Source organism: Orbicella franksi, chromosome 5 (assembly GCF_964199315.1).
Source record: "Orbicella franksi chromosome 5, jaOrbFran1.1, whole genome shotgun sequence".
NCBI lineage: Eukaryota > Metazoa > Cnidaria > Anthozoa > Scleractinia > Merulinidae > Orbicella > Orbicella franksi.
Genome location: NC_138149.1, coordinates 17,645,696 through 17,669,658, shown reverse-complemented (window position 1 = coordinate 17,669,658; position 23,963 = coordinate 17,645,696). Strand labels below are relative to the sequence as shown.

The 23,963-nt window shown below is 39.0% G+C and overlaps 2 protein-coding genes across 2 annotated transcripts; one reads left to right on the top strand and one right to left on the bottom strand.

Moving 5' to 3' along the window:
- The first annotated feature begins 943 nt into the window (after positions 1 to 943).
- On the top strand, positions 944 to 10,532 carry LOC145487499 (uncharacterized). The gene is made up of 9 exons (XM_081466305.1): positions 944 to 4,022; positions 4,243 to 4,304; positions 4,898 to 5,037; positions 6,021 to 6,090; positions 6,530 to 6,573; positions 6,819 to 7,004; positions 7,295 to 7,412; positions 7,756 to 8,128; positions 8,616 to 10,532. The coding sequence occupies exons 1-9, from the start codon at positions 1,773 to 1,775 to the stop codon at positions 8,667 to 8,669; spliced, it is 3,297 nt and encodes a 1,098-aa protein (XP_081322431.1). The 5' UTR covers positions 944 to 1,772; the 3' UTR covers positions 8,670 to 10,532.
- Positions 10,533 to 10,704: 172 nt separating this feature from the next.
- On the bottom strand, positions 10,705 to 23,381 carry LOC145487520 (cyclic AMP-dependent transcription factor ATF-2-like). The gene is made up of 10 exons (XM_081466340.1): positions 22,990 to 23,381; positions 22,739 to 22,835; positions 20,144 to 20,226; positions 18,098 to 18,121; positions 15,632 to 16,054; positions 14,245 to 14,453; positions 12,934 to 13,005; positions 12,626 to 12,722; positions 12,316 to 12,424; positions 10,705 to 11,909 (listed from the first exon to the last, which is right to left on the bottom strand). Exons 1-10 carry the CDS (start codon positions 23,062 to 23,064, stop codon positions 11,698 to 11,700), a joined length of 1,401 nt encoding a protein of 466 aa, XP_081322466.1. The 5' UTR covers positions 23,065 to 23,381; the 3' UTR covers positions 10,705 to 11,697.
- Between the last annotated feature and the right edge of the window lie 582 nt (positions 23,382 to 23,963).

The window sequence follows — 23,963 nt, the reverse complement described above, 5'->3', positions numbered from 1 at the left end:
TGTTTCCATGGATACAAACACCTGTCGATACCTGTATTGAGTGTTGGCAATCAATCAAACATCGTAAACCGCTGAACTGTTTCTCTCATACTGAATCATTTCATGTAAAACTGTCTGACATGAGCATAATTGCAAGAATGTCGAGCAGCAACAAACTGTTGGTCTGTAACAACCAAACGTTTTAGCTGATAATGTGGAAATCACTGTTGGAAATTCTATATTTTCTTGGCATGTTGTATTTCGTTCTGCAATTTCAAGGTACGATTCAGCCTACCATAGTGTGCTGTTTTGATGCATTACATGTTTCTTATGTTTATATTTAACATTACCGTCTCAGTTAAAAACGGAGAATAGGTCAGCATGCACGCTGCGAGAACTGAATCTGATGGAATACGAATGTAATAAGGGATAAGGGTGTTCATTCTTGCCAAAACAAGTGCATCACAAGCGCATATAAACCCAGAAGATATTTAAAATGTCCCTATTATCGAACCTCACACAGGAAAGAGGATTATTTTAATTGTCTATTTTCGGAAGAACCAGTCAAATATATGAAAGAAGAAGGGGATTCTGTCGATGAAAACTTTGGTTAGTGAAGACTGATATAATTTAAGATCTGTAATAGATTGGAAAACCTCGGAATATACAGACGAAATATACTTGTCTGGAGTCAACGTTTCATTAGAATAATAATTTTAACTTGCACATCGATTTCGAGATGCGAAAAAGGAGATGCAAATTTGATAGAAGTTTGGATAGCATGTTCTTTAGGTGCGATAGTTTACCAACCTACCAATTCTGTTCAAGTTGGACCGGTTGAATTTACGACTAATAATTTAACGCTAGAACAGTTTCTGTGAAATTAGTTTCGTTCTTCTTTGCCAATTCTAGGCTGGTGCTAATTGCTTTCAAACCGGTTTACCTGAATCATATTCATGGTTTATCTACCAATACCTAACCGCAAAATGTAAATTATCACTAAAGGTTTTGTTGGAAAATCGTCCTGGTTACGAGACTCTTGTCTTTTTTGCATGGATGTATTTGATTTTGTTTGCTCTCTGGTTGACCGGTCTTGTCATTTACTAAAACTACAGTCGTTTTTGAAGGTTTCGGTGCTTTCAATTATGACTGACACTTGCCAAGTTGCTGAGTCATATTCAAATTCAGTGCGTTAGTCTATTTGCCAAGCTGCTTCTTTCTACCAAATTGCACGTCAAAACAGTATATGCTCTCTAATTAATTTCGCTTTGAGATGGCCTCATTTATAACATCGCCGAAGGGAAAGTAAGAAACCTTACATCTCAGTATCTCTCTATTTCTTGGCTTCATTAAAAACGTCGTCAAGTCGATATATAATTTGAAAATTCCTTGCTTTTTGCCCCTGGGTATGATTTCTTAGCGCGGTTTATTGTTGCTGCAAAAACTAATGAAAGAAACGGCAAATATAACAAAAATAATGTGTCGAGAAATGTGCCTCGCCGATATTTTACCCAGTAATCAGGGGAAAGTTCCGTATAAGTAACTTAGGAAGACAGCCTAGAGAAGAACAACAGGTTCTGACTGGGTGCAGACTTATTTCAATATTTAGACCTAATAAAATACTGATAAACTCAGTATCGTGTATACTGTAAACGGAGCTTATCCACCCGGAAGTGTTTGGAAATAAAGAAGTTCAGTGCGTGTCAGAACAAGCTTTTTTCCCGACCCACTGCTTTCACTAGAGTAGACAATTACAGTAGAATAGCAATTAAAAAAAAATCGGTCGTAATCCAATGTTTCTTATTTCTTTTTCAGAATTTTTTCATTCAAATTTTCCATGTCTTGAAATATCCATGGACAGTGATTCCACTAGATCAAATTCTAACTTAGTGATAAGTGATATCCAGTTTTCAAGGAAGTATGAAAATTCTGGAGGCTCGTCGCCGACAAATCATTCTGCCAGTCATAACAAAGTGATGACATCATTCATATATGGGTCACCATCAAACCTTATCCACCTCTTATCTTCAGTGACATTATTTGGAACGGCAACCGTGACTCGGTTGTTTTCGTCAGTTCACCGTCGAACGCCTGAAGTATTCATCACCTGTTTACTTCGTTTTCTTGTGTGCGGCACGATTTGGAAAACGTCGTTGTACAAGGTTTTCAAATTTTGTTTTTGCTCTGAACTATCTGCTACATTAAATACGCTACACAAATCGCTTTGTCTTCCCAAACCTAAACTCTCAAACTGGCTCAAAACTCGAAAAGTCAGTTTATTATCAGCCTTGGTAATGTCACTGCTGACAACCCTGAGACGGTGGATGAAGCTGTCAAGACTGAGAAAGAAATTCAGTCTGGACAGCTCAAAGGGTCCTGTCGTTTCCAATTTGACATCAAAACCTCTGGGTACACTCCTTATTCTATCAACACTGTTTGAGTCAGGACATTCATTACTGGATCTGTCAAACAGGACGATGATATCAACTTCTCTGAATGAAGCAACATTGACAAGATCTTGGACTAGAGATTCCTTTACTCAGGGGATAATGATGCTATCTACTTCGCCGACGACAGCAGCCGCAAATTCAACAGTATGGTTATCGTCCTCGCGGCCGTTGTCTTCGACCCAAGATCAAGCTTTACAAGTATCATCAACATCAACTCAATCCTCGCCTTTTGTGTCATTTCCAACCTCTCAATCGGTGTTAAAAAGCACAGTATTAGAGACTCGAATTACGAATGCATCGTCATCATCATCATCATCATCACCATTATCATCAGGCTCATTGACATCACCTTCATCGTCTCCTGATATGAACTACTCCTCATCATTGGTTTCAACACTGGTACCTCCATTATCATTATCAACAACTTTGCCATCATTGCCACAATCATCGACAATATTGCCTTCATTTTCATCGGCATTGCTATCTCCAACAATATCACCTCAAGTACCATTATCATCATTATTAGTTTCACCATCTTTATCTCCATCACCGCTCTCATCATCATCACCACTTTGGTCGCCATTATCATCTTCTACATCACTTTTTGCACCATCAACAGCCTCAATATTCCCACCACCCCCATCGCCACTACCATCGCAATCACAACGATTGCCATCGCCTCCACAATCATCGCCATCTTTGTCATTATCCCCACTGTCATCATTATCATCATCATCAACACTCCGGACATTACCACCGGACACTATCACTATCACATCTGCATTCCCATCAGCACTCTTATTACAATCACCAAAGCCGTTGCCCTCCCCACCACCACCGTCAACGTCATCACCTGTCTCATCGCCATCAGCACCCTCGTCAGCAATCGTACCGCAACCACCGTCAACACCGCCTTCCCCATCACCGCCGACACCACCATCAGCTGCATCGCTATTAATACCCTCATCGCCTTCGCAATCCATAATAACGTCTTCTTCATTGCCATCACTATCTTTATCACTATCACCACCCCTATCAGTATTAACTCGTTCAAAGCCACCACCACCAATCGTATCGTCACTACCATTGACGCAACTGTCCTCATCGCCATCACTGTCACCAGCCTCATCGCCGTCGCCATCGTTCTCGCCATTAACAACATCATCCACATTAAGATCACCATCACTACCACAAGACTCCTCACAATTACCACCGCAATCTCCTTCATCAACATCAGCAATACCGTCCATATTACCATCCCCATCGCTATCGCCATCTTTATCATCTCGAGTCCTAGCATTTTCAAACAACGTTTCCTTGAAAGAGCACACTCCAACAGTGCCTCCGCTTCATAGTTCAATGACTTCTAGCTTAACCTCGAGGGTAATTTCCCAAACTATGGCCTCTGCTACTTTAAGTGTGATGAGTTCTGCATCGTCTTCAGTGACACAAGTCCCGACTCGGACAACTCCTTTAAATAGCACAAGGATAATAAACGTCACGGTGTCGTTAATAAATGAAGACTTCAACCCAGACTTGCTAAATAGGAGTTCAGCACAATTTGTGAACTTGTTCCGGAGGGTGAATTCCACGGTATGAATTTTGACATAATTACAATTACATAAAATTCAGTGTAAGGTTATAATATATCAGCGAATTCCCATCCAGCTGCACGTGCCATATCCACCCATCGATCCATCCATCCATGTTAACTGTTGATTGATTGACTGACTGACTGACTGACTGACTGATTGATTGATTGATTGATTGATTGATTGATTGATTGATTGATTGATTTTTTTTGTCTCGACAGCTGTGGGATTTATTTTCTGGCAACGTGGAAGGCCTGAGAGACATTATAATACTTCGATTTCGGTTTGTAAGAAATGTTTCTGTATGGTGCTGGTTAACGGATGATTTCCCCATAAAAAGTATCATTCATTGACTACAGACAAATAAGTGAATGACAAAATGATCCGTTTTCTTTTGCTGTGCCGTTAAACAGAAAACAGAACCTTATTAATGGCCCCATACCTCAGTAACCGTACCTTTTTGTTACGTTTTGGCGGCATATCAGGCTCTTTCACGCTCGACCACGTCTCGCCAAAATACCCACAGTGGCGAGATCAAACCAGCCTGATATGCTGCCGAAGCGTATCAAAAAAGCACGACTAGGTATTTGTCGCACCCAAATTCGGCCAAGTGAAGCCATATTAGGTCAGTGACTTGATATCGCAGGGTATTAGGACAGTAGACACAGCTTCTGACTGGCTAGTTGCCAATTGCGTTGAGTACGGTAAATTCATGTATCGTTTCTATGCACATTTCCACTATTTAAGTATAGAATAGAATGCCTAATATAATGGTTCAGGAAAGTAGAATTCTGTCGGATAATACGCACTTAAAATCTAGGAAAGATGTTTGCGATTTTTTGATTTTTTTTTCTTTTTTTTTCTGGTTTTCTCAAGCAATGGAAGCGTAAAGGTGGATTTTCAATTGCTTGTTAACAGCAAGTCTAATGTCACAGCGCAAGCTGTCAATCAAACTCTACTGAAAAACAATGGAACAAACAATCAAAGATTCATTTTTGGAAATATTCTTGTCCAAGGTAAGTTTATACCTCTTCTACCCGGCCGGCAAAGCTGGAAGAATTAACAAATGCACTTTGTAATTGCGAATTTTAGTTGTTAAAGTACTCAAGAACACTTATAAAAGATAGAAGAGAACTGTTACGACGCAAAATGTAACAACTGAGGCAAATGTAACATTGACACGAAATGTAACAACTTGTGACGCAAAAGGTAACATTAACCCGAATTGTAACAGCTTTTTAACGCAAAATTTAACAGCTTTTTTTAACTCGAGATGTAACGACGCAAAATGTAATAACTATGGTCTTAATATATAAAGAAGGAAATTTAATACAGTATCAGCCTTCTTGTCAAGCTTAACATCTCCTGTCAGTCAAACAAACTTAATAGTCACATTACCCGTTCAACATGTTCTCTTGTTAACTTGAACTGAATTGTTCGTGTTTGTTCATCCCAAGTCCATGTCTGTCCGTCCGCGTTCTGAGAACGGGCGGACAGACGAACGAATAAACAACCAACAACAACAACAACAACACATGTTCGAAGGCACGAATATAATTACTAACACCACAAGTTACAATTACTATAAGTCACATGACTTTGAAAATTGCTTATATTCAATTTCATTTTCGAGTTGACGCTTTTCGCTTTTTAGCTAGTCATTACTGTAACAGTGACTGTGCTTGTGTTCTTTGTTTAATGATGGAAAAAGCAGCAGTACATTGTAAGTAAAAACAACTGATGTTAGTAAGTAGTAAAAGTCGCTTAACCCTTCTTCTTCTTGTCTGTTTGGTGCAAGGAAGACACCACATTTACGCCTTTACCACCTAATCTGACATCCTCATCTGCTCTCGCTTCTTCTTTCCCAGTTCTGAAAACTTAGGAAGTGTGACCCTTTGCTCCTCTTTCCCACATTACCTCTGTATTGAGAGTAACATACTCTTGTTCTCTCTCAACTTAATCTTGTTTGATTTATTGACACACTTTTTACTTATCACAGAGAAATGTTCCTCAGGATACTGTTTTAACTCAGGCCGTTGTCAGGATGGGGCTGATGGTCCAGTTTGCAGGTTGGCGTCAAACATTTCTTCAAAGCAAAACGTTATTTTTTTTTTCCATTTGTTTGACTGTTACCAGACAGACGTTTATTTGTCCGACTTTTTAACTAATTTCAATAATCGGGGAAAACAACTTTTAAGTGATAGAACTGGTCTAGGTTGGATTGGACACCTCTTATTGCAATTGATAATGAGCATAATTGCTAAAAAAAAAAAGCTAAAGTAGCTGAACTTTTAACAACCGGAAAGACGGACGTTCATTTGACGTCACGTTTTAACGATTAAAGAACTTAAATAAACTTAAATGTGGCGCGCCATCTACTAATGTTATCATTAATATAAGTTAGTCAAATAAGGAAGAGATAAATTGTACAGACAGTGTTACTTTTTGAAAAAGTGAAGATCCGGCAAAAATTGCGGACTGACGTGGTTTAATTCTATTGATTCTTAGTTGCTTAGTTGGGTTTGTGGGATCAAGGTGTTCACAAAAGGCAGGTCAGTATGGACGAATTATTAGTGTATGGTTTGGCTACGAATACTCACGTAATAGGGGTGGGTTGTGACATCACAACGACACTTTTTGTTGCCTTGAGAGTTAGCTAGAATTCAGTTGTCAGTTGTTTAGGATTTCCTTGAGGAAGCCTAAAGCCTTTGAAATTCATACTGCTGACGAACTTTTTCATGAATTAAACGTTCAGTCAGTAGTGATGTAATTTGTTATTTTCATGATGTTTCGACAGTTGTTGTGAATGGAAACTATTCTGAGTGGTCTGAATTCACTGAGTGCAGCACAACCTGTGAAGGTGGTCAAAGACGCCGAAGCCGCACATGTACAAATCCTCCACCCCAACATGGAGGAAAAGACTGCAGGGACTTGGGGCGAGATGTAGAATACATTGATTGCAATGGTGATGTTCGCTGCTCAGGTGAATGAATATTTCAAGCTGTTGGAGCTTTATTTGTCTTATGGAATGATTATATACTCAGTGGAGTCAGAGGAATTGTAATCAAGAACTGCTTGAAAGAATTCAGAGCAAAATGAAAAATATGTATTTTAAAATCAAATTTGCAAACATTTTTCTCCCTTAGCGGAGTCCCTCCATCTGATAGCATCAGCTACTTTAATTACAAGAGCTGTCTACTTGATTTATGATCAATTAATACTAAACAAGTGAAAAGAAGTCAAAGAGGTAACTGGCGTTGTTTTTCTCTTCAGTTTCAGCTGAGATCTGGATAGCTGTTGGAGTGGCATGTGGTGTATTTCTCTTGATTCTTATCTTTGTTGTTGTTCTTTTGCTGCGAAGACGCAGGAAGCAAGCTGAACAGAGAAATGGGTAAAAATCAATTAATCTTCTATCATACTGAGCTTTTTGTATTCTGAAATCAGAGAATCCTGAAGAGTTTTTTTTTTTAATTCAGTTAAACTCTTGAAAATTCCTAAATACGTGTTTACAGGCGTTATCCATATATGAACCGTCAACTTGTGAATAAGAGAGTTTCGTCATTCCTTGGTGCAATGCGACTTTGATGAAGCTCTTGTCATGAGCTGAACAACAAACATAGCTTGCATGTGATAATTAAAATCCTTTAACTGTAAAAAAGTTAAGTTCATCACATGAGTGGGAGCTAGTGGAACTGTGTTTAAACACTTGGACAATAATAAGCTGTATTTTTTAGGTTATCTAGTTCCAAGGATTCTCAAACAAATGGACACAGCACTATAATACCGCTGGAAGTGATATACGAGGACAAAACAGTGCCCAAGTCCACCCCCAAAGGACAAGCCAATCCGGAATTTATTGGTGATGATGATGATGACAATGATATCTACAAAGCGCAGCTGTTGTTATTTTTGAAGCAGGCCCATTTGATACGACCCAATATTTACCCTGATGAGCAAGATAACCAGTCTGATACCTCAGAATATTCAAGGTCGACATCAAGAAAACCGTCTGCAGTATCTAAGACCAGTGACACAAACGAGGATTACAAAGAAGAACCAGCTCATGACGCCGAGACAAGTCACAAGTCCAACAGCGTAACTGTTGCTGTAAGTTTTTTTCTTACGGTAAAATCAATGTTTTTAGAATTATTGAAATACAAAAGAGTGCCCTTAGCTCATCCCAGAGGCTCTTATAGCAGCACGACTAGACGCAAATGGTAGATTTAATTTATAAGTGTTCGCTTCGTAATAATGGCAAATTCTTTGTCTATTACAAAAATACCGAAGGCAGAAGAAGCAGTACAACTGCTTATATGAAAAGACCCGCATATTGTGGGCATGCGGACGCTCTATCTAGTCCCTAGCAGGGACTGCATTCAAATTTTATTTTGGGCAACTGCATTCCGTGTTGTTTTGAAACACAGCTGGTCGGTACATTGGTCGCTAGATGGTGCTTTCAGTTGGTAGGTTACCTAAAATTTATGGTTAACATATTCTGTTTAATACTTAATAGTGCAAAAAAAAAGAAATCGTAAATAAGAACATGTCTGAAGCATTGAACTGAAGCTTCTATCATTCAATTCTTTTCTTATAGGGCCAAACGCTAGCATCGGACGATGAAAAACGACTCCCAACAACAGTATTGTAACTTCAGTGTTATGGTAAGACTGGAGATCTACTGATATAAACCTCAGTTCAATCACGTTAACTAAGTTATGTCAACCAGAGTAAGGCCTAGTCCAAACGTCGTGCTACTACCGTGCCGAGTTCAAATGAATTTGCTCGGCAGTGGCATACATGACAAAAAAACGACAGTGGTTTCAAACGTCGAATTTAATGCAGTCACGCCGACGATCAGAAGAGGTTTGCTTTGCTGAAGACCATTTTAAAAGCTAGAAAGCAACGGCAGCTGACTCAGCAGGCTATGAAATTAGTTCGGCACGACAAGAGCACACCGTTTGAAGTCAAGTCGCGCTACTGCCGTGCGGTACGGCAAGGTCTGCCGTGTTAAGTGTATGTAGTCGTGCCGAACTTAACTTAGCCTGCCGAAGTGAGTGGTTTTAAACGTCGTGCTACTGCCGTGCTTAAGTCCAATTTAATTTTTCAATTTAGTTCGGCACGCAGTAGCACGAGGTTTGGAATAGGCCTAACCCAGAAATGAATTTTCACCACTATGAAAGTGAAAGTTACCAAACAGATCTCTCATGTTTTGAAATTCAAAAGGTTTTCCTTATTTGTCTCAGTTTCCTGCAAGGTCGATTGCACTGATGGACCACGAGACTCCTATATAGCTACCACCACTTTTTCCCATTTTTGGGATCTTAATACACGATCAATTCCATAAATAAGTTAATGTTACAATTCGCTGAATTTGCGCTAAATACGTCAAGTCCAAACGTCAAGTCCAGACTAGGACGCTAAGCTCCCTTGAATTTCGAACTCGCAAAAAATATTTCGCATGATCTCAACATAGCACATGCGAAGATCATAAAAAGCGTGAATGACGCGTACTGTTGGAGGGGAATTACGGTCGTTTCGCCCGAAAGCCAGTTCACCCGGACTGTTAGCTCCTTGGTCAATGGATTAACAAACGAGAAATAAACACGTTTGGTTTGCCGACAATGTGGTCTTTCTCGCTCGTTTAGTTATAAGAAAGAACTTTAACACATCCTTGTTTGGCTGACTTTCAGTCCGGGCGGAGAGACTTATAGTCCGCGCGAACAGGCATCGGACGAACTGGCTATCGGGCGAAACGACCAGTTACCTTGGAGACCTGTTAACAGCACATATTTTGACTAATGATTCGAGGAATTGGTGATTCATAGTTGCATGTCAATAGAGATCGCCTTTTAATTTGTTGGTTGTCAGTTTAAAACTGCCAAGCATGAAATCTTTTAAACTTTCTTCATAGATAAAAGCATAGTGTCTTTATTGTCAATAAAGTTACTATTACTCTTATTTGTCTGTCTTCAAATTGTATAAATAAACTGCACCGCGCCAAAATTGATCTCCTTTGGGGTTTCATTTAAAATTTTCCATCAGTATGGAAAATTAAAGATGACAGCACCCCGGGGGTCGTCCAGGCTTTTCTGTCCAACATTCTGGACATGTAATACCAACTCAGACAACGAGCCGACAAACCCTTGCACGACGATATAAATTGTGTAGAAGCTAAGACCTAGACGAATCCACTCTCCGGAAAAAAATAAAAGATAGGTACTTTCTTTCTTCTCTCTTTTGTTATCGACAAGGAAACTAATTGTGTCCGATGCGAGCAATCCACACATTGGAGCTCAAAACATAATACACATGCTCAAATAACTAGCCACTGACAACGCAGTTTCGATTGTTGTCCACAACTAAACCCACACACGGGCAATCTCATTCCCAGTCTTCGTTCCCCTTGACCTGCGGTCGGAAAACGAGAGCTCTGGGAGCAACCATTTCAGGCGTGCGCCATAGTTGCAGACTGCACAGTGAAACCGGATGGGCAGAATTCGGTTATTTCAAAATGGTTGCTTCCAGAGCTCTCGTTTTCCGACCGCTGGTCAAGGGGAACGAAGACTCTGGGAACGAGATTGAAGAACAGTCAAAAACGTCATTGTCGATAACTATTAGTTGCCGATAACTTACTCTCTAGCCTTTGGTCTCACACACTGCTTTGTTAAGATAACAAATATAGTTTTCGACAAATGTCTAGTCTGTGGAGGCGAGTGAGAAACTGCACTTTATTTAAGAACACACCAAGGTGTAGCTACAATAAAGATGTTTCCCGGCGACCGTTGTAAAGTGTATCCTTTGTTGGTCGTTATTTACAAGACTTCATACATTACAACACAATGTTCAAGGCAATCCTAACTAATAATATACTGTGTAAACACACAAGGATTACTAAATCACGTCAGCTAAATCATCAGACTTATTTAAAAGCACCACGGCTTGGACATCAGTTAAAATCCGGTCCGACAGCTCATCCCTTTTGGGCTAAAAATTCGTGATGGCAATTTCAAGTACACAACACCATCACCGGCCCTTACGCAACTGACATAAATAGAATAAAGAAACACAACAGACAAACACTGATGATGCATTTAGATAAGGTAGGCTTAAAACTGGGTTTTTCAGCCGAGTACTTATTAAAACACCGCGGACGCAAACGTTTGGCTCAAGCGGTACAAAAAGACACAGCCAAGACCAGCATACAAACATTAACGACTTACACCAAACAGTTTGTGGTTTAAATAATAATAAACGGAGTTACCATCACGTACGTGCGACACCAGCAGCGCTATTCACTGACACCAACAGCAGTTCAACACAAAACACTCTTATAGCTATTTGTCCTCTATTTACTGGTGCAAACTATGGCATGCAAAAACTCTTTTCTATGGGGTATAGCTGCACTCTTAAAAAGTAAAATAAATTGAATATGTTGGTAAAAACGAGTGAACACTAAATGAAGCGATAGTATTATATTAAGAATGACATTTTCACGAGGTAAGTTGAACAAAACACTCTCACAGCTATTTGTAGCAAGATATTATTGTCCAAATATAATCAGTTCTCTTTGAACTCTGCATAAATAGACATAATTAATTGATATATCTTGACGCGCCGCCGGTCGCACCCTCCTAATGTATGCTGTCTCTATATGTAGCACTGCATGACATGTTGTTCTACACTCCTATAGGGTTACTGTTTGTCGTTATCACTCCCTGCGGATTTGAAACAGTTGACATCGTAGTAGCAGCGAGATTTTCTAGTTCCAGGGTAGCTCGGTGAGCCATTTGCGTGAGAGCACTGGTAGCGACATCTTCAGCCGAGGCCGCCGGATCAGCGTGAGAGTTACTTGTTATAACTCCATTTGTTTGCTCACCTACTTGATGATCTGTTGTTTTTGAAAAATAAACATCTCTTGTTAATTCACTGTACATACTGTTCTAACAATACGAGGAAGACTTGACTGCTGTCCTTTATGAGCAGAAATATCAAAGCTTAACCGATAAGAAGGAAATGAGAGCTGAAAATCACCCTTTTTTAACTTCTCTTCACATAACCTAAGCCGAAGAATTCAAGGTGTTTAATTTGACTCTACAATCCAAAATTAACCACACACAGACCAAATATCGCTCGCCATCAAGGTCTTTATGCTTCGCCCAAACACCCTATTGCCTAGCAGCGAGGATTATATATACTGTTGTTAGGTCGCCAAAACAAATACATCGAATTTGTTTCCGTGTTCATAGACTGTAGTTTGCCAATCAGCAGGATTACTGCTCAGTCGGTATACTTACTTAACATCTGATTGTTTCGTTGCTGTGCTATTGTGACGGGGCAGTCCTTGTGAGCCAGAAGAAGAGATTTCAACTGAGCAACTTCGGTTCGCAGAAGAGTTATTTCACCCTAAAGAACCATCAAAGAAAATTTTATCTCTTAGTAAACTGTTCCTGTGACAAAACATTTACTCACAATTTCCCCTTAAAAATATCATTTTACTTACCGTCCAGTAGTCTTAAAGTCGTAATTGATAACATTGGACGAAATTATGTAATTGGTGGAGAGCGCAGGAAAATTAGTTGGGGTGTTGAAGTTGACTAGCCTTACCTGCAGATGTGCGTTAGTGTTACTAAGATCATCAGCTTTTTTCTCTAACTGCTGCACCCAAATCTTCCTTTTTTCTCTACACCTGGTGGCTGCAGCTCTGAAAGAGAAGCCAAGAACTTAATGCCACTTCATTACGACACCTACCTTAAATCACGGTGTACAGACATGTACAAAAGTAGAACCTGGACTGGAAGTCATTACCTTGACGTACCTTTTCTATCCTTCCTTAGTTACTTACTGGTTACAAGACCACTTGATGAGAATTTTTCTCAAGTGAAGATACCGTAGTATTTATTTTGTGTACTCACCGATTTCTTTCAAGGAAGCGTTTTCTTCGCTCATCAGGATCCAGCTCATCTTGCGTTCTTCGCGGACGTTTTCTATGGAAAAGCAATTTGATTTAGAAATTCTGTATCGTAAATCAAAGTTAATTCTTTGTAAGTGAATACAGTGTAGTTGCACAGTTACTGCCTTGTAAAACTCGTCTCAGAACACGTTAGGTAGCTACATCACAGATATGCAACTTTTTCAAGTACGTCATATCTTTCTCAGCCATAACCATTCATTTTTATTTACAATTAGATTATGAAGCAGCGATATTAAAGAATGACGTTTCGACGGCTCCATGCCGTCATTCTCAAATTCAAATAAGATACGTTATGTGAGTTCGTTATATAGTGAATGTACGTGTGAAGGCCTCAGTGCATAAAAAACGGAACCCAAACCACCTCTTGTTAACGAACGATGCGTTGTTTATGAATACAAATGTGATCTGTTCGACGCAGATTATGTCGACTATACATGCCGACACCTATTTCAGCGCATTAATGAGCATAAGCATTCTGTCATTGGTAAACACCTGCGGGACGTACACAATCTGAGGAACAAAGATCTCCGTGAACAATTTACAATCCTCAAGAAATGCCGTCGGAAACTGGATTGTTTAATTTATAAAATGCTCTTCATCAAAAACAAAAAACCAACACTTAACACTCAATCTGACTCCGTTAAAAGCAAAACTTTTTATTTGACAGTTCAAGCGCACCACGCTTGGTATTTTTATTCATCGATTATTTTTCTCTCTTAATCATATGCACTGAGACCTTCACACGTACATTCACTATATAATGAACTCACGTAACGTATCTTATTTGAATTTGAAAATGATGGCATGGAGCCGTCGAAACGTCATTCTTTAATATCGCTGCTTTTCATTCTTAATTGTTTATCGAAAACTTTAGTTATTAGAATTAGATTATGAGCTCGAAATTTCGTATCGCATAGGAATCGAGAGCGAATAATACAACTCGCCCAAAACTCTATCGAAATCCTCTCCACAGACACTGCCAAAACGGAAAGCGGCCATCATTTTGTAAACAAGCGCAATTCTATCTACAACTACAGAAGATAGATAGAGTAGCGTAACCAATAGGAGAACGGCATTCGTGATAAAATGCTGGTAGATTTCCCGGGTAGATTTATACAAATTTTGACTTCTAATGCTTCCTTGAGGGTTTACTACCTTAGAAGGCTAGTACATGTAGAATAAATGACATACTGTATCGTGACATCGCTCTTTAAAGAATAAGCGTAAACAAAGATTGCTTGATTTGACTTACGAGGAGCCTGTTCCTCTCTTGATATCCTGTTGAGTGATGTTGCTGTTAGCAACAATTGTGCTTGGATTCTGAGAGTGATTAATATGGTTTCCAGGACTTGGTATTTCATTATGTTGTGATGTTACCATGTCAACTGCTTCTGTCATGGCACGATGGATGATATTATTGGACTGAGCAGCTTGGTGGAGTTTCAGTTGCTCCTTAAGACGCTGCAATTGAAATTTAAAGCAAGCAGAAGAGATCGAGTTGCTTCTAGATTTAACAGACCAGGGCTTGCTGGGTCGCTAATCCATAATAATACTGCGTAATAACAAGTGGAAATGAATAACAAAACATCCCACTAAAAATTCACAAAACTTGAATCAAAATTCACGCTTATTTTGGAACAAGATAATGATGCTTTCCACACTGAGCAATTGGCAACTTTTGTAGCGTGATCTCTTAAGTCCAAGCAGTTTACATGATCATTCAATGTATTTTTTTCCTTCCTTTTCATTGTCCGTGAGCCCACCACGTGACCTGCACATAACTGCCCACAAACAATGGTGTGCTCATGCATAATACCAACTAAATGTGTTTTGCTGCAAATGATATTCTGCTCATGCGTAATTGTAACCACGCTCTTGTGTGAACAATGGCAGCTCGCTTCCCTGAGCTGTCAGAGAGTGTTGTAAATTTAATATGAAAACAAACCTGGTGGTCGAATGACAAAACAATTATTGACCTCGGTAATCAAAAAATATCGTGATTTGTCAGTGTCTCGCAGATCAATTACATGTATTTGCCTCAGCCTTCAGCTTTGACAAATAATTGATCTGCTTGCCACTGACAAATCACGATATTTTGCCCAACCTCATTTTGTCCAATAATTGTAAAGTATTCTATGGCAAGCTGCAACAGTTAAAACACTGCTTGGAATATTTGCAATAGGTTGCTAAACTAAAGGCAAGTTTGTTTGCCATATGCATAGCAGGAACACAGCTCAGTACTGGGAAAAGCATTTGGGTACAATTCCATGAGCAGAGAAACTGTTCATTTTCCATATCACGAGTGAATCGACTAGAGCATTCAAGTGTAGTAGCCACAGACAGGCCAGGAAAAAACAGAACTACTCAGCTTATTTCAGACTGCAGTAAAACCAAAACCAAAACCAAAACCAAATGAAAGTAATTTCCAGATTACTTTCAACACTTGGTCAATTGAAAACCACTCTCTTTGTCATGTTAAAAATGGAGATTCTAAAATAATGGAAAAAAGCCCTGAATTTACCATTAAATTCAGAAAAGAGGTGATACATGTATGGGCCTACTGGTGGTGGCAAAAGTAACATTATAAAGTTGACATCTTGAAATAAATAAACCACTCAAAATTCTTTGAGACAACAAACCTGTTTTGCACTGCCCATGAAGGAAGGAGGACTACTTGCACTGGGACTGGTAACAATAGCTGGCGTAGGGATGGATGGGATAGGCATTGAGCTGCTGCTGGTAGAGTTGAGACGTCCGTGGATATGGCTTGGCACTGGTAGTGCAGAGGGGACCTGAGCATTAGGAGCAGCTATGGAAGCAGGTATTGCTGGTGGAATATGAGCTGGAACACGTACAAGCACTGAGACTGGAGCAGCAGATATGATTGTCTTCTTTGTTTCTGTAGTTGCAGTATTCTGTACTGGTGGTGCTAGCTCAACCTTGGACGAGGAATCATCAATAACAATAACACTTTGTGTTGGAACTGTGTTGTTGGTAACTGAGGTTTCGCTGTGATCAGAAGGCAATTGAGCTGTGGGCTGAGCGCTTGATGAGTTGGAAGGCTGTGAAGTAAGAAACAATTGCCTTCATGCATTGGAACAATCACAAAGTATTTCAGAGACAATATACGTGTACAAGTAACTGCATCCAGTGAGAGCTAAATGTACAGTACCGGTCAAAGGGACTGCAGCATTACACGCGCGTAAAGCATGTGTACTACATGCACATTACACGCAGTGTCCCCGCAGTGCCCACGCAGTGTCCACGCAGTGTCCACGCAGTGTCCACGCAGTGTCCACGCAGTGTCCATGCACCTTACACGCAAATGCACGAAAATATGTGTAATTGCATGCGCGTAATTTCACGCAGTAGACGTGATATTGCGTGTAAAATTACACGCAGTTGTTCAACTGGAACTCATTAAGTGCGTGTAATGACAACAAAATATTAAAAGTGCGTTTAATGAAAACAAAACATTTACCGTGTAACATTTACCGTACTGGACTGCAGTGCGATAGGGTTTAGTCTTTCACCTTCTTACTTCTGGTCATCAAACGTTTGCGATAGAATAGACCAGTTTCCTTTAACCGTAATGTACTGGTAAAACTGGTGATAATATGACTTAAGGATAAACTTATACACGCAACTCATTCTTTCCTCATAGAGTGGTTTTCAACTGAGTATCGTAAAACCCAAACCAGTCAGAACTACTAAGCTTATTTCAGACCGTAGTAAAACCAAAACCAAAACCAAAACCAAAACCAAATGAAAGTACATGTAATTTCCAGATTACTTTCAACACTCAATCAATTGAAAAACATTCTCTTTGTCATGTTAAAAATGGAGATTTAAAATAATGGAAAAAAGCCCTGGATGTATAACTAATTTTCAGAATTTATAACTAAATTCAGAAAAGAGGTGATACATGTATGCTCTCTTTATCACTGTTACATGTATGCTATATGACCTCAGCATCAGACAATATTACACTTTAGCATTCTGTGTTATACTGTTGTAACACATGTACAAGTGAAAATCAACTCCAATCCGGTATTTGATAGTTTAGCAGAAAACATTAGAAGATATAATTATTACTCATTTATCACATTTTTCCTTGCCCCTGTGGGGCTAATCTAAAATAATACTAAAACAAAATAATATATTCAGTGCATATTATTGAATGTGATATCACTGGTGTATATTACTGTTTGAATATCACTAGTGTATAGCATGTATTTCACTCCACTGCATGGAGGTGCAGTGCCTAAATGGTAAGTATGCTAGACCCCAGTCATAGTGTTGTGTCCTTGCGTAACACACTTTACTCTCACAGTGTCTCTGTCCACTCAGGTGTATTTATAAATGGGTACTGGCATATTTAATGCTGGGGGTAATTCTGTGATTGACTAGAGTCCCATCCAGGGGGGAGTAGAAATACTTCTAGTCACTTAATGCTACGGAAACCAGGATAAATAAATAAAATAAATACATGTAAGCTTCAGCTGTGTGGACCACTTCGCCCGACACAAAGTTTACCTACTTTATAACACATGCATGTACATGCATTTCCTAACAGAATTTGTTTCTGGCACCAAAATACAAAGAAATACTTCACTTGTTTATTTCATTAATAATCTTACATAAGTTAGAAATTTTATTGTTCTGGACAGTAAACATTCATACCCCTTCCAAGGAAGAATTTTTTTGGATCGAACCCCAAATCCTTGGGGAACTCCAGATTAGCTTCATACTTTACTTTATAAACAAAGGCTTTTGAAACCACCCTCCCCCTCCAAGTTCCAATGACCTTCCTAGGGGTGCATATTTCCTGGAGCTCATTTTGAGGTAATCTGAATGACAAGATATTGTATTGCTCTTTGCTTTATTCATGTGGTTGCCTTGTTTACACTGCTCATCAGAAACACACTACTCGTATCAATGCATGACCAAGAACAATCCCTCCTGAGATTGTTTAGCATAAAGTATTTTTATCAGTCTCATCGATCAATGTACGAGCTAAACAATGAAATGTTGGATAGATGTAGCTTAACATTAGGACATAGTGATTCTATGAACAATCAGCTTGTAGAATAATATAATCTCACCTGATCAGTGGCTCTCTTGAAATCCTGTAAAGAGTCACATCACATCAACAACATTGGCTTTAAATAACACTTATAAATAAACATCCCAAGGAGTATTTAACAAAGCAAGAGACTGGAATACAGAGTACAGTCACCTAAAAAAGTTGACCATGTAACTACCACAGTGAAACCTAAACAGGCCCAAAAAAGAGGCACCAAAAACTGCCATTGCCTTTTTTAGCTAAGTTACAAATAACTGGTATCACCAGTGCTGGTTTTGGAGTGGTACAGCGTTAATTGTATCAAGTTCTTGTTTATGATTGGTTCACTATAAGCCCGTTTGTTTAATTATGTCATTAGAGTGGGTTTCACAATAATTACTTTTAGTATTGACTCCTCCTGTACACTTGTAAGGTAAAATAATCAAACCTCTCTGAGTCAACACCTTTCATTGTCACCCCGATTCCCAAAATGCCAAATTCTGCTTGCCAAATCACTAGTACCGGTAGTCGGAACCCAATACAAGCGACCACGCTCTTTTACATGTATGGCTAATGGTTTGAAATTTTTTCTTGTTTAACCTCACAATATTTCACAATATTTGACACCCATTATGTAACAAGATGCCTTAAACAACAGCAAGTTTGTTCTTAGATGGTACATTTTATTTAATTATTCATATTACATGTATCTGATGTTCTCATTTAAGACACTGCTGGTTTTACAACTTAGAAATTGTCTAGATGACATCTCTTTGCATTACTACAAACTGAAATGCAAAGAAAAAGTTGTATAATGCAAAAACATTGCATGTATTCTTTGAAACACCCTATAAAACTTCGACCATATTTCTTAATTTTCAACAACTATTTCCTGCCAAAGATATGATAAGATATGGAACAAAGACAACAACCAGACATACAGGCCTTCTGATGGTGTTGATGTGGCCACAGCCAATATTGTTTCCTGAGTACCTTCCCACAATTATTTCCTTCCATGTACTTCTTGTGAGTTATGTTTCATAGTGTATTGACTTAATGCAAGGAAATCTAGACTTATATCCCTTGGAATGAGTCAACAAGTGACAAATAAACTCTACTTTTCCTAGTTCAGAACTTAATGCCGTGTTTTCATGAGAGAGGTTTACTACTGTTACTGCTCACCGAGGTTTCATAACTAAACCGCAGTTATTAGAGAAGCTGTTACATGAAACTAATTAACTAAAGTAGGCCGCATACAACAGATGGTTTGAGGTTTTCTCGGAACACAAGTGCTGCAATGTTGCTCAGAAACTATTGGAAAATTATAAAATTTTGCTTGCAGTGCTGTAGAGTCAAACTCTCCTTATATGTAAAGCTTTGTACATGTATAGTGGAAAGAAAATTTTGATGTCTCGCTGAGCCTCTTCCTGCAAAAAACCTGAAACGGCATCTGCCACGAAGCCCCGGCGACGTGAATGTTTACCAGTACTTCTTCTTATTCAGGGCAGCTTTAAATTCTAACTTTTGCCTTTCTCCTCCATAGACCTGAATTATGATTTTTTCTCTCTATTTGTGGTAGGTCTTCTTGTAGTTGTGCCTGCCTGTACACTGCTACTAAGCTACTGAACTTCTAACAGAAAGGAAACGCTTAGGGCACTTGACGATGAACAGGAAACGGCAGTCCGGGATTTCTTTGCCTAAACATGAGTTTATTTAGCTCTTTTTACCCACTGACTTGAAACCTACTTACATTAGGAGGATTCTTTGTCTATTTTTCTCTTCTTTACGCGCTGCATGTATGAACACTTACTGCCAAGATATCGTGACAACATCTGCTTTTCCTCGGTTACCGTCCATTACTGAACTAAACCATGCCTGATGAGGCGTTCAACTGTTGACCAACATAGGTTGGCTTACTTTTGTTTTTGCCGCCATTTACCGAGCTTTACTACTGTGTTTACACAATCAAAAATTTCACTTCAGTAAGGTTTAAACAAAACCAAGGTAAACATCTCTCATGAAAACACGGGCTAAGACACATCATTCATGTCAGAGTGAAGTAAAATTCAAAATGGTTATTACAAACCTGATCAAATGGATTTTCTAAATCTTGAAAGAGTCCTTCTTCTTCACAGTTCCTTAAGAATCTTGTTGGTGTTGGTGTCTGATCTACAAGAAGAAGCGACAAGAAATATTGAATACAGGGCTTACTCTTTGCAAATTTCCTTCCTCAAAAAAATAAATGAAGATACAATGTGAATATACATGTATGTAACTTAAACCTAGTGAATTGTATTAAGCAAGATTTAGCTCTACAAAATGGGTATAATAACTTGCTTTTTTGACTTTTTGTTATGTATACATTTAGCTGTTTCAAAGGCCACTCTATTCATGCAGCAAACGTAACTGATAAACAAAGTATGATGGGAGTGCAGCATTCAAAACAGTTTTAATAAAGTATGGCAAATGACCTTGTCTACTCACCTCGTTTAGTTTTTACTATTTTGAAAAGTTTTTTTTGCTTACCGTATTTACCCGTGTATTAGTCGATCCCGTGTATAAGTCGACCCCCAATTTTTGAGGCCAAAAACTAGATTTTCTTAATTTCCAGGTAAGAATTTCTTGGAAAACTTATCTTGTATTTCTTAAAATTATCTTTCAGCTACCACAGATATGTAAACAAATCACAGCATGTTTCAATGCGCAGTTTTAAAGCTTATTATGGCACGTATACGAGCGTTTTACCCAGTTTAGCAACACATGTGCATGCAGACTTTTCGATGATAATTTTTGTAAAATGCTCACAAAAATCAAACGAAAGGATTTCAAACAAGCCTTTTTAAGTGCGAAGAGATTAAAAGTGGCTTTATAAGACAGGCAAAACACCAAAGAAGCTCACGACTTTCAGTACGACGCCATAAACAAAGTGCAAAGCGTGTGTTGGGAACTTGGTAGTCAAGCCTTGAAATCGGTCAAGTACTGGTACAGAAGTCCTCGCACTCGTATCCTGCCAGGTTACCAAGCAGAGAAGTTCCAAGCGCGAAAGATATTTTCTCCAAGCGGCTTTACTACAGCTTTATTTAAAGGAAAAATATTGGTTCTTTATGACAAAATTGAGCCAGTGAGTGTCTACAAGATCCAGGTTAAAATTTAACGAATAAATGTTGATGCATTTTAACTTGAAGCTCTGATATGGAGAGACAGATCGCTAAGCGAACGTACATTGTAAACTGTGCTGCCGCTTATCACATGTTTGTTAACATTGAAAGACAATTATTATGCTAATTATTTGACTGGCGCTTGGATCTCAAGTTTTGACCCATGTATAAGTCGAGGGCGAATTTTTGGACTGATTTTTAGGTCTTGAAAGGTCGACTTATACACGGGAAAATACGGTATTTAAGTTTAATGTATTCTTTTGCTTTATGATATTCTATGTATTATGCAAAATAAAATGGTTGTTGCTGTTGTTGTTGTTGTTGTTGTTGTTGTTCTGCATAGCTGAAACCATTTGCCTGTGGCGGAACACTTCAGAGTACTGTATTTGCTATTAACAGGGTTTAAAACTGTTGCGTACAGAAAGTACTTTTTCCATCCAGACTACTTTTTCCAAAGTATAAAACAGACTGGTATCTTTAAAAGCATCAATAAATTTTATTGCTACATTACATGTATATAACAGGCCTGATTATTCTTGCATTTTGATTTATTCTTTCTTATGATCAATTAGAGGACAGTAGATGACATCATTAAAACATTTTTTGCCTCTTTTTTGTGTAAAAAGTCAATTCCACATTGTCATGTGTCTGTTCAGTAATTGATCACAGAAGAAGTCAAAATGTGGTAAGAGCATCGGTGACACACTCGGCTATCACCTGGTGTGCAACTTTTTTTTGTTCTTACCACATTTTGATGCCAGCTTCACTAGAGAGACTTAGGTGAATATGCATGTATCTTCCTCGTAATGACCTTCATTCGTCAACTCCCTTACAAATTTCCAGAGCTGCCAAAACGACCCTTGCCCCTGCCATAGAGTGTCAACCCAACCCAATAACATCCACTGATGTCAAATTCCCACACCCTTGGGAACAATGACTTGTCAAATGTGTGGGGTGCGCCAAGGGTGGGAAGGAGTTGCTGGTGTCTCTATTTGATTGATACTACCATTAACTGTACATAGTTTACAAATAAATATAATATTTCGTGCACTTTATCCTTGTATGAGCAACTGCAAGATATAGTTTTCCCTAGTGTTACTGTGGTTACCAAAAGTGTACTGAACCGTTTTCTCATTCACGAACCACTCAGCAACACAACATACTTCGAGAGGAAAGCTTGAGAAGCATACTCACATGTGCTTCATTAATAAAACAAGGTGCTTGCTACATTTATTACATCAAGACCGCACTACCGTCCGTGAGAATCTCCATGACATGTACCACGTCAAAAATTGTTTGGGATTATCTAAAGAAGAGTTGATCAAGTTTATCCCAAAAAAATTTCCAACAGCGGGGAAGTTATTTGGCGATTAGGAACTAGAATATGGCGGGAAATGCATACTGTCACGTAGAATAACTAGAGTGAAGTTAAATTCTTTTATCACAGCGACTCGAACGCGTCGAATTTGATCAAAAGTGATCCTCAGTGACCTTCGCGCAGTCTGTAAACTAAAAAATGTTACCTGCAACAGTTATATCTGATCCTTTTAGCGAGCCGAATTTAAGAGTAAGCTGGTGCTTTTGTTTGTGTCTTTCCAGGTGATCGTTGTTGGCGAATCTCTGTGGAGAGAGAAGGTGAAAAGCTGGCTAAATGTAGGCTTACGTAAGGCTGCGAAAGAATCACAGGTGACGACATCACTGTGAAATTAAACCAGTCGCTTCCAAACTCCCCCAGGAAGAGCTACACACAGGAACAACTGGCAGATAGCCTTACCTGTCCACATCCAGGTGCCGTACACTGGAACGGTTTATCATCGCTCTCCTCCATTTTGAATCCTTCCTTCTTCATAAAGCCTTCGAAAACCGACGCTTTAAGGAGCCCCAGAAGCCTCAAAACTACCAAAATTTAAGAACCCATTCAAGGGTTTACTTGAAACTTTTCTAAATTGTTTAATGTAAAAGAAAATGGAAATTTCCCTCCCAAAAAAGGTGAAATTTCCCTTAAAATAGTTCTTTTCCCTCGCGTCTCTTCAATGCATATTTTTGTCACATGACGTAATTAGATGGAAGGAGACGTGACGTCATAAAACCAACCTCGTTTGGGTGTATTTGGCTTTACTTGCACTTCCGCTCTCAAGTGTTTCTGATTGGTTGAAGCATCAATCAACAAATCTGACTTGTTTCGCTTTGATTGGCGGAAATACTCATTCGCGCCTTCATTTCAGACATTTAAGAAAGTCCGGAGGAATATTTGTAGCACCTTTTCCTTTACACAGACTCGAAAGGCAATGGGAGACAAGGAGCGAAAAGCCTTCACTTTAATTTCCTTCCGCCTTGTTACTGTTTTTATCAGTGTTTTTTTGCTGCTGATCATGTTGCCGCAACCCTGAGTCGGAATTTACTCATGCAGCTCTTTTGCGCTATCAGTCCCGCTACAAAATGAAATACCCAGTTGCTTATCGTATTTCCTGTGACGCAACTGAACAAAACCGCGCGAATTTTTTTTGACATAGATTTCGATTAGTCTCACTTTTTTTCCTAGCGTGCAGCGCAAAGAATACACGAATGCTAATGAATAGAAGAAAGATCTCGTTTCTTTCCCTAATTTGCATAAATTGAGCTCTTCCAATCTCAAGAACAAAAACCGACTACTCTAGTCTATTTTTCACAACTTTGTCGTTGCCGTCCATCAAAACCTCATAATCTCTTTTAAAAACCACCCCTACCCCCTTCTTGATAAGGGCATGT